The sequence below is a fragment of the Dermochelys coriacea genome, chromosome 2 (genome assembly GCF_009764565.3).
Source record: "Dermochelys coriacea isolate rDerCor1 chromosome 2, rDerCor1.pri.v4, whole genome shotgun sequence".
NCBI classification, from domain to species: Eukaryota; Metazoa; Chordata; order Testudines; family Dermochelyidae; genus Dermochelys; species Dermochelys coriacea.
Window position 1 is genome coordinate 54,506,084 of NC_050069.1, and position 18,305 is coordinate 54,524,388.

The window sequence follows — 18,305 nt, forward strand, 5'->3', positions numbered from 1 at the left end:
CACCTAGGACCTGATTGTTCAAAGCACAGTTCTCATGGACTTCAGTTGCAGCAGTGAATGCTCAGCACTTTTTAAAATACAGACTCAGGTTGTGAAGTCAGAAAATGATGAACATACAATTAGTGATCACCTGCAAAAAGTCTGGTTTACATGACTTGCCCAGCATCACATAGGAACTCTGTGGCAAAGGCAAGGATACAATCCTGGTCTCCAGGGGAACATTTAACTGTCTCGATGATAAGACCCTCCTTTTTCATCCTGCTATCCCCTGCCTCATTCACTACATACCTTCTACTCTGGAAGCCGTTGAGGAGCAGAGGGCGCTGTCTGGGGTTCTCTGCTTTGTGTTCCCTCTGGCTCTATTTTAATCTTTGACCTCACTCTGAATCCTATTTCTTTCAGTTGTTGTCCGCAGAAATCAGCTGTAGCCCAGGCCTTTAGTTTTGGGCAGGCCTATACCCGCTTGCCCCAGTACTACAAATAGTATGCATCTTCTACTTCCTCAACATCTTATAGACCACAGCCTCCTTTAACATGCAACCCTGATTCATCCCCATAGCAGGTCTGTCCTGTGAACTGAATGAGGTCAGGGTCCTTTGGAAAAAATAGTATTCGATCATATAATTAAAGACTGCATACTAATGCATATGCACAAGGGGGTAAATTCAAATTACAAAGGCAACCTTAATTCTGGCATTTCCTAACTTTTGAGTGCTTGACTTTGCAACCTCAATAATGTCTTTTAATGTATTTTTTGTGCACAATATAAAACAGCAAACTGGAAAATGAAATTTCTTCAGGTGGCATCATACTGACACCCACATTGTTCATCAACAGGGTTAGAATTTGTAGATCCATTGCATAGACCTCTCTGCTCTAATGAGCAGACTATTCTGCCCATTTCCCCCAAGTTAGTCCTCTTCTGTCTTATACCCTCCAACCTTTCATAGTCCTGTTTCTACCTCTCCCCAGCTCCTTGTCGCAGTCCTGTTTTCTTTGCCCACCCATTCCCACTCTCCATTCAGGCTTCTTATCCCAGTTTCAGTCTCCTTGCACAGCCAGTCCTAGATCCATCCTTCCTTGCCTAGTCAGTCTCAGTTCTCCTTTCCTGGCTCCTCATCCAGTTTGTATCTTTCCTCCTCACGACCACTGGTCCCAGTCCTAGTCTCCTTCCCCAGACCACTCATCCTGTCTACCCACTCTCTTTGTCCACCCAGGCCAAGGTTTCCCCCTCACAACCTAGCTCCTTGTCAGTTTTGTCTCCCCTTTCCCAATTCCCCACACCCTTGTTCTCCTGGTCCAGCCAGTCCGTTTTCCACCCAGCACATCATCCAATCTTGCTGCTCCGCACCCACCCCAGGCCAACCGACTGGCTCCCAGTCCCCAGCTGTCTCCCTCAGTGGCTCCCAGTGTCCTTTTTCAGCTAGTACCAGTATTCTCATACCTTCCAAGCCTCCTTACTCAACCTCAACCAGTTCCCTATACACAGCCCCCAATCTCAACCTCTCTTCCAACCGGTTCTAATCTCCCCTCCACCCCACAGCTCCCAATCCAAGTGGAGTCAGTTGGTCAGTGAGGATGGAATCTTTGGAGATTTTTGCTCTTAAACAATTCTGCACTGAGCATGTGCAAACTGTGATTTTTTTCAAAACCTTCTAACTTGGTCAAATTTGAGCAGATTTTTAATAGGGCTGTCCAAAAGCACATCAGTATCACAAAGGCTATCCCCTTGCCAAATTTCCTGTCTCTGTTCCAAAGTATGGAGGCAGTGGAGTTTTTCTAAGAAAAAATTGCAAAAAAATGTTTAAAAGGGCAAAATGTGATTTTCTCTAACCTCATTCTCTGAAATAGCTGAACAGTTTTTGCTGAAATTAAACAAAAAAAGTGCAGCCTGAGGCAGACACCTCTAATGGAACATTTCAGCCCAAATGGTTGAACTTTGGCAAAAGTTATAAGTAACTGAAAACAGGGAGCTTATAATGGGAACTGTTGGGCAACCTGGATTATATCCAGTGCGCTAGGAGTTTAGAATTTATGGAGCCCACTTTCGCCACCACAGTTTCTTTAAATTACATGATCTGCTTGGATAGCTGAATGGACACAATCATAACAGTGATATTTCTACACATGGTTGGAATATTCACAGTAGGACAATAAAAACTCTTATAATAGCAGTTTGTCTAGATGCCAAGCTCTCAAAAGAAGCTCTCCAGTAAGAACAGTTGATTATCCTATGACTACAACGGTACATGTGTAGGTCAAAAATGTCAGTGTCAGTGGTAGGACTCCTGGGACTGCCAAAAAGTCCATACCTTCCACACCAGTAGTTCTCTTCCAGGTCACATCCTCTTTGTTAATACAAGGCATGTTTATGCAAGCATGTTCACTCTGCAAATTACTAGCACCTGATTTTTCAACTTGCATGCTTAATATTAGGCATCTAAATAAATTTATTTTTAAAAAGTGTCCTGGTTTCCAGAGATGCTGAGCACTCTACCAGCTCCAGCTGAAGCCAACAGAAGATGCAGATGCTGTGCATCTCAGGAAAAAAGGCCACTGTTTTTTCCTACTGGTACCTAACTTTAGGCACTCAAGTCTGAATATTTTAGTCGAAATAGTCTTCTGGAAATGTTTTAGTTTACATTTTAAAAATTAAAACGGCATCTGAGAACAATTAATGTAGGAAAATTTTTATTATTTGAAAGCATTCCCTTAATAAGTCATATTCTTTTCTTGGGTATTTTCCCAACATGTCACCATTTGTAACTAACTCTTCCTTAGCAATTTACCTTAAAATATTACAGATAAAGTGTTTGCCATTTAAAAATCAGCATTTGCCGAGTTACCTGAAAGTGGTATCTAGGACACTGCATCTATTTTCTATTCAAAAGATATATGAAATATAGAATATTTCTCTACCATGTTGAAGCAATGATACATGTGTCGGCTTTTCATAGCTATTGAAAATTAAATGCAACCAATAAGCTATCTTATTGTAATGACTTATCTATGTGATATGCCTATGGTTGTGTTGTTTTTTTTAATTGTTCTATATGTTTGAACACTTAGTATATAGCTGCTTTATACCAGCACTGTAAACATGAAATAAGAGTAAATATAAACTGGAGTCAACGAAGGAAGATATGGCGATGGAAAATGTTTTCAGTTGCAAGCATTATATTGTGTTTTCTGTCCTACCATAAAACATTATATCCAATATGAAAGTTGTACAAGCCATAATGTGCTAAGTTACATATTAATTTCCTCCTTCCCCACAAGACACTGGTTTTGGTCTATCAAGAGATTCACAGTGACACACAAAAAAAGGGAACAGTAAGTCTGTTACAATGTAATCAGGTAACAACGTCATTAGGAAGCTTTGTATATTTCAAAAGTCACAAAATGCTTTTAATATTCCAACCCTTTTTGGGGATCATATCTGAAAAATAGATAAACCACACTGATTTGCAATACTTACTTGTTAATGGGCAACAACTCATTTGGTCTTTTGATGGTATTGTCTGTTTTTGTATCACTGTCATACAACCTTTGCACATCTCTTCCAGTTCGCAGTGGTGGGCCTAACTTGTCCGTCTTACTATTAAAATATATAAAGGTGTACCCATAAGGAGTTGGCTAGTTTGCTATTTATATTATTGCAAGTATTTCAAACAAGTAGTCACAATCAAACATTCATTTTCCTCATCAGAACTCTAACTTTTGAAATTGAATTATTCTTATCTGGGACAGTCAGACCTCAAACTTTTAGTGAACAGATTAACTTCAGATTTCAGAGCAGCAGCCATGTTAGTCTGTATCTGCAAAAAGAACAGGAGTACTTGTGGCAACTTAGAGAACAACAAATTTATTAGTGCACAAGCTTTCGTGGGCTACAGCCCACTTCATCGGATGCATAGAATGGAACATATAGTAAAAAGATATATAGATATATAGATATATATATATATACACACACACACACACACACACACACACACACATATAAGTCATTGGTCTTCCAAAAGGCACTTCCTTCACAAGTCTCAGAGTTTATTAGGACTAGTGTCTCCAACAGTCATGCAGATTATTAAAATTAGGTTATCTCAAATGATGTTATTTAATGATTGACAATTTCACAATAAACTGGGTCCACTGTAACATTATAAAGTAAAATTCATCATGGCAATGAAGCAGACCAGAGAGCTCATAGGCAGAACTCATACAAACTTAACTGAGGGCTTGTCTACCCAAACATTTAATTTGTGGCAAACTGGAGCATGAATCTATCCCATACTCACCAGCTGCTCACTATCTATCTATGTGGACCCTGCTGCCATGCACAAACAGTTCCTTGGTGTGCTTTGATCTACATTGCTTTGAAACAGGAGTAGATCAAAGCACTCCAAAGAACTGCTAGTGCACGACAGTTAGTATGCAGCTGGCTATTGTGGGGAAGATTCACACTCCAGCTTGCCGCGAACTAAACATCTGTGTAGACAAACCCTTGGATAAGATGGTGGGAAGGGATGAGGAAAATGCTATCTTCTTCCAGTCAAAGGTTACCTGTAAAGGGAGAAGTGGCCTGTTCTCCCTCTCCCTTTCCAGAAGTTCCTGAGCATGACTCTAAAACAATGCAATATGCCTTCTATTCTCCTTCCTCTCAGTGTCATGCAAACCTGGAGCCCATCATTCCAAGAGAAATAAGGTCTCCTGCCTTCCATCCAAAGTGTTAGAGATTCAAATAGTCAGATATAGAGGAGAACTAATCCTGAGAAAACAGGCATTACTTACTCTCAAACTATGCATGCATTCCCAGAATGAACAGAATCTTGTTAGAATATTAAGAGATTGCATTGCAAAACTTTTATATCTTTGACAAAGCATAATCAGTTTTCACCAGATCAGTGAAAGGCTCATCTGAGACACAGGAAATACGTCCCTGCAAAATTTGAAGTTGCTATCATCTACCACAATGTTCTAGAACTATTCAAAGAGTCATGCTTTAAAAAAAAATCAATGAAAAAGTGTGTTCCCCCATCACCACCCCTTTATTTTCAAAAATGGCTGAAGGCTTTATGCACATTTAAAAAAACTTTATTTTTGTTATGTGCCAAAAATGATTTACCAAACTCCATAAGATTTTTAAAAATAAAGTTCATGGCATTGAAATGTAATTTTAGTATTGGCTTCATAGCCTCTTAATTCATCAACATACCCTCAGCTTTGCTCTGGCTTTTAATAACCCATGAAAATTAGTTATTTACCTTGTATACCTCTCTAACATGAATATTGTCCTTCAATCATTTCTACAGTATCATCATCTTAAAGATGCTGAATTCATGCGGTTTGCAAGATACTACAGAAGTGCAGTAAGGCTTTGCACAACTCTTGAAACTCACATTACCTCAATGGAGGTCAGCAGAAACGGCTATACAATAAATAACACGATCAACAATACTAAATACAGTTGTCATGGCAATATAGCTGACCTTAAAAATCCAAGCTAATTGAGTCCTTTACTTTGTTGGTAGGAACTTGAGGTCAGCACAGTCAGAAAGATGATGTTTGGAGGTGTGGAACTGATCAGGAAGTGTATGCGTTTAAGCAGTCCTCAATAGAGAATTAAAGCTGTGTAAGAATTGTGTATAAATGTATTTTAAATACTAACTAAAATAGCTGACAGAAACAAAGGGATTTTAAAAAGGTTGTGGCAGAACTGCTTGTGAAGACATTTCTAGGATTGGATAGGTCTTCAGAATCTGCACACAGTAAGCTTTAGCCACAACAGACAGCATTATTGCCAACATCAGGCATGACCTCCAACAGACCTGACTTTTACCATTATAAAATTTTTGATAACACGTTTGTGGTTAGCAAATGCCAATTTGACAAAAGTGAAACCCTTTGCCAGAAAGGATCAATTTGAAGAATTTCCCAATCTGAAAAATATTTGGAAAAAATTTTCAAGTTGTTGAAATGTCCTGTTTGGACATATTCTAAATGAAAAAAGTTTCATTTCTTAGGCAGAAATACATTTTGGTTTCAAAATATAAGCGAATGTATAGTAAAAAAAAATTTAAAAAGAAAAAAGATTGAAATCAACATTAAATGTTTCAAAATTATCTAAATGAGATGTTTCTTCTAACCGGATCAGAAACGGGGGGAGGAGAGGAGTAGGAGAGGGTTGATTGATGACTATTACTGAGATTTTAACCTTTTGTCCTGATTTGGGATGGGAAAAATATTTGAAGTCTCAAAAATTCTCATGGGATGGGAAAACCGTTTCCCACCACCCAGCTCTAATTCAATGTACATAATAAACTTTAATCCTATCACCATTTCATTTTCCAACCCCGGTTCACAAATCCAGGAAAAAGTCTATTGTGCAATAAAATAAGCTGATCGCTGGCTGGCCACTCACACTTCTGGTATCATGTCTTGTCATGCAAGACTTAGCATTTTTGAGCCCTGAAGTGAAATAAAACTCTGGGACCAATGGAGTTTGCTCTACTGGAGATCTGAGTATTCCAGGCATTTTATCAGGAATCTCCTCCTCCCATAAAATGAAGAACTTGACATAATACACCACTACTTCGAGCTCCTTTCCAGTGTGCACTGGAACTAACTCGCGGCTTCATTAGCCTGATTCATTATCCAAATATGAACCTGTCTACTGCTGTTAGGGTTAACTTTCTTTCTCCAGGTCTTAAATTGTAAATGGGTGAAAACCTGCTAGAGGGGCAGCATGGCCTAGTGGCTAGAGTACAGGACTAAAACTCCGGACACTTGGGATCTATTCTTAGCTCTTCTACCGGCTGACCCTGGGCAAATCACTTTCTTTGTGTGCCTCAGTTCCTCCATCTCTGACACCCATGAATGAAAAGTTAGATATACAAGAGCTAGGTAATACTATCCCAGCCCTAGTAAAGTCAACGAGAGTTTTGCCTTACCCAGGCTTCCCTTTTATCTTCCTAGTGTTCCATTTATGCTCCCAGAGCTTTAAAAGATAATCATCTTACTGTTTTCTTGATATTTACCGAGACACCCAGAACGTGGGGATGCATCCCTGTCCATCTTGGCTAACTGACATTGATGGACCAATCCTTCGTGAATTTATCTATCGGTTTATACTTTTTGCCTTCACAACATCCCAGGGCATTGAGTTTCACAGACAGACTGCAACTTCCTTATGTTTGTTTTAAGCCTGCTGCCTACTAATTTAATTGGTTCTTGTGTTAAGTGAAGGAGTAAATAACACTTTCTTATTCACTTTCTCCACACCATTCCTGATGTCACAGACCTCGGCCACGTCCTCTCTTAGTCGTCTCTTTTCTAAGCTGAACAGTCCCAGTCTTGTTTAATCTTCCTTGTATGGAAGCTGTTCCATACCCCAAATCATTTTCATTGTCCCTCTCTGTGCCTTTTCCAATTCTAATATGTCTTTTTTGAATTAGAGTGATGGCACACAAAATATTCCAGGTGTGGGGGTACCATGAAAATTTTTATATATTATAGTGGTATCATAATACTTTCTGTTTTATCTTCTCTCTCTTTCCCCATGGTTCATAACATTGTTAGCTTTTTTGACTGCTCCAGCACATTGAGTGGATGTCTTCAGAGAAACTCTCTCTTTCTTGAAGGGTCACAGCTAAATTTACACCCCATCATTTTGTATGTATAGTTGGGATCATGTTTACCAATGTACATTACTTTGCATTTATCAACAGTGAATTTCATCTTCCATTTTGTAGACCAGTCACCCGATTTTGTGAGATCCCTGTAATTCTTCACAGTCAGCTTTGGATTTAATTATCTTGAGCAATTTTGTTTTGTCTGCAAATTTTGCCATCTCTATGTTCACCCCTTTATCCACATAATGTATTAATATGTCGAACAGCACGGGTCCAAGTACAGATCCTTGGGGGACCACACTATTTACCTGTCTCCATTGTGAAAACTGACCATATATTTGTGCCCTTTGTTTCCTATCTTTTAACCAAGTACTGATCCACGAGAGGACCTTCTCTCTTATCCCATGACTGTTTAGTTTGCTTAAGAGCTCTTGTTCAGGGACCTTGTAAAAGGCATTCTAAAGTCCAAGTACGCTATATCCATTAAAAAGAAAAGGAGTGCTTGTGGCACCTTAGAGACTAACAAATTTATTAGAGCATAAGCTTTCGTGAGCTACAGCTCACTTCATCGGATGCATTGTAATGTATGTAATGCATCCGATGAAGTGAAGTGAGCTGTAGCTCACGAAAGCTTATGCTCTAATAAATTTGTTAGTCTCTAAGGTGCCACAAGTACTCCTTTTCTTTTTGCGAATACAGACTAACACGGCTGCTACTCTGAAACCTGCTATATCCATTGGATCACTGTTGTCCACATGCTTGTTGACCCCTCAAAGAATTCTAGTATACTGGCATTTCCCTTTAGAAGGACCATATTGACTCTTCCCCAGCACATCATGTTCATCTATACATCTGATAATTTTGTTCTTTACTGAGGTTTCAACCAATTTGACTGGTATGAAGTTAGGTTTGCCAGCCTGTAATTGACAGGATTGCCTCTGGAGCCTTTTTAAACATTTGCACTACATTAGCTACCCTCCAGTCACAGAATCATAGAATATAAGGATTGGAAGGATAATACGAGGTCATCTAGTCCAACCCCCTGCTCAAAGCAGGACCAATCCCCAATTTTTGCCCCAGATCCCTAAATGGCCCCCTCAAGGATTGAACTCACAACCCTGGGTTTAGCAGGCCAATGCTCAAACCACTGAGCTATCCCTCCTCCCACTCTGGTACAGAAACTGATTTAAGTAGTAGGTTCCATACCACAGTTAGTAGTTCTGCAATTTCATATTTAAGTTCTTCAGAACTCTTGGTTGAATACCATCTGGTCCTGGTGACTTACTGCTGTGTAATTTATTAATGTGTGCCAAAACCTCCTCTACTGACATCTCCGTCTGGGACAGTTCCTCCTCCTAAAAAACAATGGGTTGGGTATGGGGGTCTCCTCTAAATCCTCAGCCAAGAAGATCAATGCAAAGAATTTATCTGGCTTCTCTGCAGTGGCCCTGTCTTCCCAGAGTGTTCCTTTAGCACCTCAGTTGTCCAGTAGTCTCACTGACTGTTTGGTAGGCTTCCTGCTTCTGATATATTTACAAGTAATTGTTGTTAGTTTTTTTGTTTTTAGCTAGTTGCTCTTCAAATTCTTTCTTGGTCTTCCTTATTATATTTTTACACTTGACTTGCCAGAGTTTATGCTTCCTATTATCCTCGGTAGGATCTGACTTCCAATTTTTAAAGGATGCCCTTTTGCCTCTAACCACATCTTTTTACTCCGCTGTTTAGAATTACAACATAAAATGGAGCTACAGAATTTTCTTATTACAAAATTATTTAAAAGCAACAGTGCATTTTAGAAATCGCCTTTAAAACAGTTGTGGTTAATTGCCTTATCTGAATAGCAATTCTTTTTAACAAGTCTCATGCAGCAGTGAAGGAATGCCACCTAGAGGGCAAGAGTAAGGCTGCATCCTTATGTGTTTTACTTTTAACTGCTAGTAGATTCTTCTAATTTTAGCTATCTGTGCTCCCTTCCCTCTACCACACAAAATACCTACTGTAATTCTAGTAGCGAGAGGCATATTGTCTGAACTACATATAATACATTGCATTTCTGTATCTTTCATCTGAGGACCTCAAAGCACTTTATTATTGTGAATCAATTAAGCCCCACAACATCTTTGTAACAGGTATGGGACCACTTTATCTAACACAGAAATGGTTGTTTAATATTATATAGAAGCACTATTCCACAGTTTATCATAGGACGTGAAGAGCACTGTATTTAGTTGAAAATTCAGGCTTGATTTAGTTAGAGTGAATACAATTATTCAAGTTGGAATATGGCCAGGACATTGGGGTTCATCTGCTTATTTTCCTGAAAACTGTGTGGATCCTTTAATGCCGAAAAGTGATCGAGATCTTCGTTTTATGTTTCACTTGAAATATACTACTTCAAACAGCACACTGTCCCACAACTCCATGCTCAATAATTGGTTTAGTATTGACTCAGAGGGAAAAGTGACACTTCCTGCAGCATGTTACTTGGAGGTCTGTCACCCTAGTACTAACTATGCCTGAATTTATCTTGTTTGGTATAATGAAAGCACAGAACAGTATAGTAAAATTAAAGGTAAGGTATTTAACATTCTTTTACTGTTTAAACTACTAATCCATAACAAAGTAAATAAGAGAATAAACTCTTATGCTTTGGCTTTATGAAGGTAATTTTTGAAGGTCTTAAAGCTCCATTTGTATTTTTAAAAGGAATTTATTCTTCTATATTTCTGGATGCAATTTAGTTGTATTTTAAATAATAAATGTTTTAATATGAAAAATGTTTCATCTTGATAGAAACTTTATTTTAATTTACCCTTTCAGAATGTTGATCATTAGACTTTCTCTCGTTATATTCTGTTCTGATTTATGTGGATATTACATAGAAAGAGCTACATTATTCTCATTTTATAGTTACAGAGAGATTAAGGCCAAAATTGTCATTGTGTCCATTAACTTTGGGCGTCCAACTTGAGATCCCTAGGGCCTGATTTTTCAGAGAACGGAACACTTTTATAGCCCTTTATATTTTCAAAGCACAGCTGCTATTGACTTCATCTGCTGCTACGGCTACTTTAGCACTTCTGCAAATCAATCCGCAGGGTCTTAATTTGGGCACCCAGAAAATGAGGAACACAGTATCAGTGGCAAGATGTGAAAAATGTGTTTTCAGTGACTTGCCCAGCATCACGCAGGAACTATTTAGCAGAGGCACAGATAGAATCAAGTTCTCAGCAGGGGCATTCAACTGGCTCAACCATGAGGCCATCCTTTCTCTTCCTGCCATCCCCTGCCTCACTCCCTGCACACCTTCATTTGCAACAAATGAAGCAGGGGGTCCTACAGTGAAGTCTCCTTCATTGTATAACCCTGGTTTATGCCCAAATCAGGTCTATACTGTGTACTGAATGAGGCAGGGGACCGTGGGGAAAAAAAACAGTATGTCATTATGTAATTAAAGTGTCCACATAAGTGGGCCAAATAAAGGCAACCTTAATTCTAGCATTCCCCAACTTCTGAGTGCTTGACTTTGTAAACCTTAATAATGTTCTTTTAATGTAGTATTTTTCCAATGTAATTTAAGTTTAAAAAAATTCTGTAAAAACAAAGTTCATCTAGGAACATCTTATTGACATCCATAAGGGTCATCAGCAGGTCTGTGACTTTTAGATTCAGAGAACAGACCTCCACCTCTTAAACTAACAGAATAACTGGTAGCAGTAGTAGGCTGTTATCCTCTATGCAGACCAGCCAGTACAGATGTGCTTTTAGAACTTACAACTATTTAGAAGCATGAACTTTAAACAGGAATTATCCACACCACAGTTAGAAAGATTATGGAAGGAGCAGAAAAAAGGGAATCAACAGGAAAACCACAGGCTAAATGACATTTCTGAGAATTATATTTAAAAGTTTTAAAAACTGAAGGAATCGTAAGTTGGAAGGAATACCACTGCATATTTGTGCAAGTTTTAAATTGCTCTGCTTTAAAAACGTATCTTTAGATAAAAATTCATTTCACTGCTTGAAAATAATGTCTAGTCAGTTATGCAATTTTCTAAATAAAGTTTGCTCCAAGCCATATGCAAGATGCTGTTTAAGGCATTCATCTGAAGTGGCCATACAGGCGTTCTTTAATTTCTTGGCTGGTCTACACTATAGCTGTAAGGTTTCAGAGTAGCAGCCGTGTTAGTCTGTATTCACAAAAAGAAAAGGAGTACTTGTGGCACCTTAGAGACTAACAAATTTATTTGAGCATAAGCTTTCATGAGCTACAGCTCACTTCAGTAGCTCACGAAAGCTTATGCTCAAATAAATTTGTTAGTCTCTAAGGTGCCACAAGTACTCCTTTTCTTTTTACTATAGCTGTAAGTCGACCTATGTCATGGTAATGTAACTGAAGTTGACGTAACTTAGGTCAATGGGCTGTATCGACGGGAGACATTCTCTCGTCAACTCACTTAGTCTTCCTGGGAAGCTGGAGTACAGGAGTCGATGGGAGAATGCTCTGCCATTGCTTTAGATGGTCTTCACCAGACCCACTAAATCGACACCGCTGAATCAGTCGTAACAGTCCAGATCTAGCCATAAGTATAGACAAGCCCTAAGTATCAGAAGAGGAAATGGAAGATGTTTTCCTTTATTTTCTTCCTTTCCCCACTACATTTCCTAAAGCAGAGACAGATTGAAGGAAACATGCTCAGTAAGCAAATGAACTGGGAAATTAGTTCAACTGGGAATTCTAAAGATGGAAGAGTCAGACCTACCCCCTCGTCACCAATAGACAAGGTAACCATATAGCAAGTGTGAAAAATCAGGACAGGGGTGGGGGGTAATAGGAGCCCATATTAAAAAAAAAGCCCCAAATATCGGGACTGTCCCTATAAAATTTGGACATCTGGTCACCTTACCAATAGAGACTGACTGGGGAGCTCTGCCCACAGCAGGGGACCTCTTGACAGATAGCTTGGGCTTAGTGCTGAGTCAGGAGCCATCATAGCCACTCTATCACTGCCTGGACCTGTTACCTCATCACCAAGAGAGCTTATAATTGGAAAGCTCTGCCCATAGAAGAGGACCATTGCAAACAGAGGGACTCAGAGCCAGGCTCAGATCATACCTTCTGTGAGTGTTTCTATTTTGTAATCTTGTCCATCTGCCACTCACCATACCACTTTTCTGCATCATGGCATCTATCCTCCTCCTCCCTCCCCACACTGGCTCCATCTCCCCTCCCTGGTTATCCACCCTCCTTTACAGTTTCCACCACCTCTGGCTACTCCTATTCCCCTCTCCATCCCAAACTCCTTCCTGCCTCCCACCACTACAAATTCAGGTCCTACATCTTCATCCTCCTCCTCACCTCTGGTGACATTTGCCCCAACCCTAGCCATCACTCCGTCTCCCACACTCATTCCTGGCACTATGTGTGACCCCCCTCATTCCACCATTCCTAACCTCACACTTAGGCCCCTTGATCCCCATTCACTGGTCCCCTTTTCTTGCTCTCTCAGGAATGCCCACTCCACCTCTAAAATAATCACAGCTATCCACCACCTCTTTATATCTTGTTCCTTTCAGCTCCTGGCTCTCACAGAGGCCTGGATCCCTTTGACTGGTACTGCCTCTGCAGCTGCCCTCTCCTCTTTACACACTCCCTGATGTGGATCATACTGGGGGGGAGGGAGTACTGGGTTTCTCCTCTCCCATTCCTTCACTTCCAACACTCTCCTCCTCCCCTTTCCCACTCTTTTTCCTCTTCTGAACATCACTTCTGTGGCTCCTCTTCTTTCCTTCCTCTATGCTGCCATCATCTATCACCCACCAAACTTCTCAACAACTGGGAATGGGTGACAGAGAATGGATCACTTGATGATTACCTGTTCTGTTCATTCCCTCTGGGGCACCTGGCATTGGCCATTGTCAGAAGACAGGAAACTGGGCTAGATGGACCTTTGGTCTGACCCAGTATGGCCATTCTTATGTTCAGCCTCTCTCCCTAATTTCAACTCCTGGCTCTCTCTCCTCCGCACAGTCTCCCACATTCATCCTCAGTGACTTCAACTTCCATGTTAATGGCCCACCTGACCCCTTAGCTGCACATTTCCTCACCCTCCTTAGCCCATGGCTGTTCCCTCAACCTTTTCATTCCACCTGCAGCCATAGATCAACTTTTCCAGTCCCCAAGAAGGCCATTCACTTGACTTGGTTTTCACCAACCACGGTGCACTCTCTCTCTCTCTCTCTGAGCTCTCTGTGGCTGAGTTCCCCCTCTCCAAACTGATCACCTGGTCTCTTTCAGCAGTATTCCTCCCATACCAACCCTTGCTCTCAGGTCCTGTCAGTCAGCCTTTCCATGACTTCCAGTCCTTCAGCACTGATGGCTCATTGTCTCCTCTCAGTCCCCTCCTCTCCGCTTTCTCTCCCCACCTCTTCCACGGCTGTTGATTCTTTCCATGTTTCACTCTTCTCTACCCTTAACTATTTTGCCCCTCTCTCCCATCATAACCCCTTTGGCTGTTTCCCCTCACAATACAAACATGCTGTAGAATTTTTCCTTCTTAAAAAAAAAAAGAAAAAAAGAACAGAAACCTTAACCACACTTCCTTTGCCAGCCACCACCTCATGTCCCTTTCACCTCTAAGCTCACTGAGTGCACTGTTTTCCATCCTTGTCTGGAGTTCCTCTCCTCCAATTCCATGCTAGACCCACTCCAATCTGGCATTCACCCCTTCCACTCCATTGAAATTGCTCTCGTCACAGTTTCTAATGACCTTTTCCTAGCTGAAGTTCAGAACCAGTACTCCATCCCCATCCTCCTAGACCTGTCAGCTGCTTTTGACACATTTGGCTTCTGTAACTCTGCCCTCTCCTGGTTCTTGTTCTATCTCTCTAATTACTCCTTCAGTCCTCTGGAGGATCGTCATCATCCACTGTCAAACTTTCTGTGAGGGTTCCACACACTTCTGTCCTTGGTCCCCATCTCTTCTCCCTCGACATCTTATCTCTGGGTAATCTCATCTGCAAACATAAATTCAACTACCATTCATGCTGAGAAATAAAGATCTACTTCTCTACTTCAGACTTGTCTCCTTCTATCTAAACTAAAATCTCAGCCTCTCTGTCTTTGACATCTCCTCATGGATGTCTACCCATCAGTTCAAACTCAACTTGGCTAAAACAGAGCTCCCAATATTCCCACCCCTATCCTAAGTCTTCCTCGCTACCTACTTTCATAATCACTGTGGACAACACCACTTCCTGCATGTCACTCAGACCAATAACCTGGGTGTCACCTTCGACTTGGACCTCTCACTCTAGGTCATCACATATAGACTATGTCAAAGTCTTCTTGATTCTTTCTGAATAACATCTTTCAGAGACTGCCTTTCTTATCCATTCACACAGCTAAAACTCTCATTCAGGCTTGCATCATTTCATGTCTTGATCACTACAACAAACACCGTTTTCTCAGGCCCTGACAAATCCAACTTTGCGTCGTTCACATCCATTCAGATTACTACTGCAAAGATGATTCTCCTCATCCATTGCTTTGACAATGCCAACCCTCTATATGAATCTCCTCAATGACATCCTCTCTCCACCACATCAGACATAAGCTACTTATTTTTACTTCCTGGGCCCTACACGGCCTATCACCACCCTACTTATTGTCATAAAATCATAGAAATGTACTGTTGGAACATCATCAAGCCCAACTTCCTGCACTGTGGGAGGACCAAGTAAACCTAGACCATCCCTGACAGGTGTTTGTCCTACCTATTTTAAAAAGCCTCCAATGATGGCGATTCCACAACCTCCCTTGGAAGCCTGTTGCAGGGTTTAACTACCCTTATAGTTAGAAAGTTTTTCCTAACATTTAACTTAAATCTCCCTTGCTGCAGATTAAGCCAACTACTTCGTGTCCTACCTTCAGTGGCTATGGAGAACAATTGATTTATTGATTTATAACAGCCCTTAACACATTTAAAAACTGTTATCAGGTCATCCTTCAGTCTTCTCTTCTCAAGACTAAACATGTCTGGCTTTTTTAACCTTTCCCAATTTGTCCACATCTTTCCTAAACTGTGGTGCCTAGAACTGGACACAGTACTCCAGCTGAGGCCTCACAAGCATTGAGCAGAGTGAGACAGTTAACCTCCCATGTTTTCATATGACACTCCTGTTAATACACCCCAGAATGATAACCTTTTTTGCAGATGAATCACATTGTTGATTTATATTCAATATGTGATCCACTGTAACCCCCAGATCCTTTTCAGCAGTACTACCACTTAGCCAGTTATTCCCAGATGTTGTAGTTGTGCATTTGATTTTTTTTTCTTTCTAAGTGAAGTATTTTACATTTGTCTGTTACTCAATTTTATCTTGAATTCAGACCAATTTTCAAATTTGTTAGGGTCTTTTTGAATTCTAATCCTGTCCTCCAAAGTGCAGGTAATCCTTCCTAGCTTAGTGTTATCTGCGTATTTTATAAAAATATCCTCCACTCCATTATCCAATTCATTAATTAAAGTATTGACTAGTACCAGACCAAGGACTGATCCTGCAGGACTCCATTAGATATGCCCCCCCATTTTGACAGCAAACCATTGATGATTACTCTGAGTATGTCATCTCTCATTTACTATCAAAATGTCTAAGATATCAGCTTTCACTGCCCACTTGTTAAGTTTTCAAAGAAGCACCTTCATGCTTTCTCCCATGTTGCCCATCCTCCTTCAAAACCCTCCTTTTCCATGATGCCTACAAAAAAAACTTTGCAACAGTTAGACCACTAGTGTGCGGATATCACTGCCTATCATGCTGACCAATATGGTCTCAGTATTTCTTGGTACTCCTCTGTCTGTCTGTATCCAACTGTCTCGTCTTATCTCTTAGACTGTAAGCTCTTTGGGGTGGAATCCGTCTTTTTGTTCTGTGTTTCTACAGTGCGAAGTATGATGTGGTCCTGGTCCATGACTGGGGCTCTTAAGCACTATGATAATACAAATAATAATAATATAAAAGCAACAATTTCTAACTTTACAGTTGGCATCATTTCTTCCTTTTCTTTTTCTCCTTCTATTTCCTTATTTCTTTCTCCTCTTCTCTCTTCTCTTCATATTTCTGTTTTCAACTTTCTACTTCTCATTTATTTTCTTACCCTTTCCTGTATCCGTACTTATTTCTTTGTCTTTACCTCCCATCTCTTTCTTTCACACATCCCTTCATGCTTCCCCCATCATGTTCCTCACTGTACATGCTTATCCTTTCCTTTAAGGCATACACAAAAAACACCTACCCTGCTTCTTGAACTGTATGAGGCTGTGACAGGAACACTCCAGAGAACAGTGAGCCCACAAAGCTAGCTGCTGGACGAGGGAAGAACTAGGAAAGGATGCCACAGAATAGGGGAGGAGAAGCTGGGTTGAGGTAGGTCGGGCGGATGGAGCTATGGAAATGGCTGGGAACTGAGCTGATCCATAGGGGGCTAAGCCTTCTCAACATCATATCCTTTTGTTTACATAGTCAAGGAGGCATTTGTCAAGCTTGATGGCCCTTAAACTTACCACTTCCTAAACTGTAAACATAGCGTGCTATGTAAACATACCATGCCAAATTCATCTATGGTTCATGCACAGAAAAGTCAACAGAGTTAAATCAGGGATGAAATTGGCCCATTTCATCTCTATCATTAATAGAAAGAATAGTAATTAGTTTAAATTATATCGATAGCACAGTGAACAACTAACATTTTCAAAATTATCACCAGGGACAAATCAAACGTTAACTATAAAATTAATGTGGACTTACCCTGCTTGTGGGCTTGTCATGCTCACTGAATTTTTATGAGCTGGAGATAAGGTCTGAATTTTGCTTCCAGAAGGCCCACCTGTAGATAACACTTTACTCGTAGGTGTACCTTACGATATAAAGAAGCTAATATTAGATTTTGCTCCTAGATGCAAAAATAGTATTCTTGTATAACAACATGTACTGCCCACTTTGGAATCATTACACTACTACGTAAAAATAATTTCTGAATATATAATGGCATGAGCAAAAGTACTAATCATTACATAGAAAATTCACAGAAGCACTCTGAGACAATAAGGTCTATTGTGTTCTAAAATATGGGGCATTGGTTGGTGTGTTCTGCATTTTAAGAAAATTCTATAATGCAGAGGGCCTGCATAACTGCAATAATGAATTTCACAGATATAAAAGTTAGGTGCCTATTTGCGACTAGAATAGGGCCCAATGTTTATAGAATTTGCTTTTACTATACATACATTTTTTAATTCTTTACTAGTATATGCAGTGTACAAATTTATTAGAGAATTTACCAACTAAAAGAAAAATCTGACTTCAAATCTGATCAGTTCACAGAGGTCCCAGTTAAACAAAGTACTTAACCAATGTGTAATTTAGCATGAAAGCAGTCCCAGTGACCTCACTAGAACAATGATTAAAGATACACATGTGCTAAAGCGTCTTGATGAACTGAGACTGAAATCCCTATTTTAGAACATTTACTAAATCTTTACTTTAACTGATTTTTGTTGCATAAATAACTTTACAAATGATCATCATAATATGTGCTCATCACAAATGTAGCCAAAGGCCTGAGATTACAAAAAACTAGTAAAAGCAACTGGAAGTAGTATGCAAGTA

General features: G+C 40.0%; 1 protein-coding gene across 3 annotated transcripts in view; it reads right to left on the minus strand.

Annotated features, from left to right (window-relative positions):
• ZC2HC1A (zinc finger C2HC-type containing 1A) overlaps nt 1–18,305 on the minus strand; it is a 61,566-nt gene that overhangs the window by 12,613 nt on the left and 30,648 nt on the right. For 2 of the 3 annotated variants that reach the window (XM_038393067.2, XM_043507686.1), the window contains exons 7-8: nt 17,445–17,553; nt 3,479–3,598 (exon numbers count right to left, since the gene is read on the minus strand). In XM_038393067.2, the coding sequence (XP_038248995.1) occupies nt 3,479–3,598; nt 17,445–17,553 (229 nt within the window). The remainder of the gene's footprint in view (nt 1–3,478; nt 3,599–17,444; nt 17,554–18,305) is intronic. The other variant, XM_038393068.2, reaches the window with a different exon arrangement.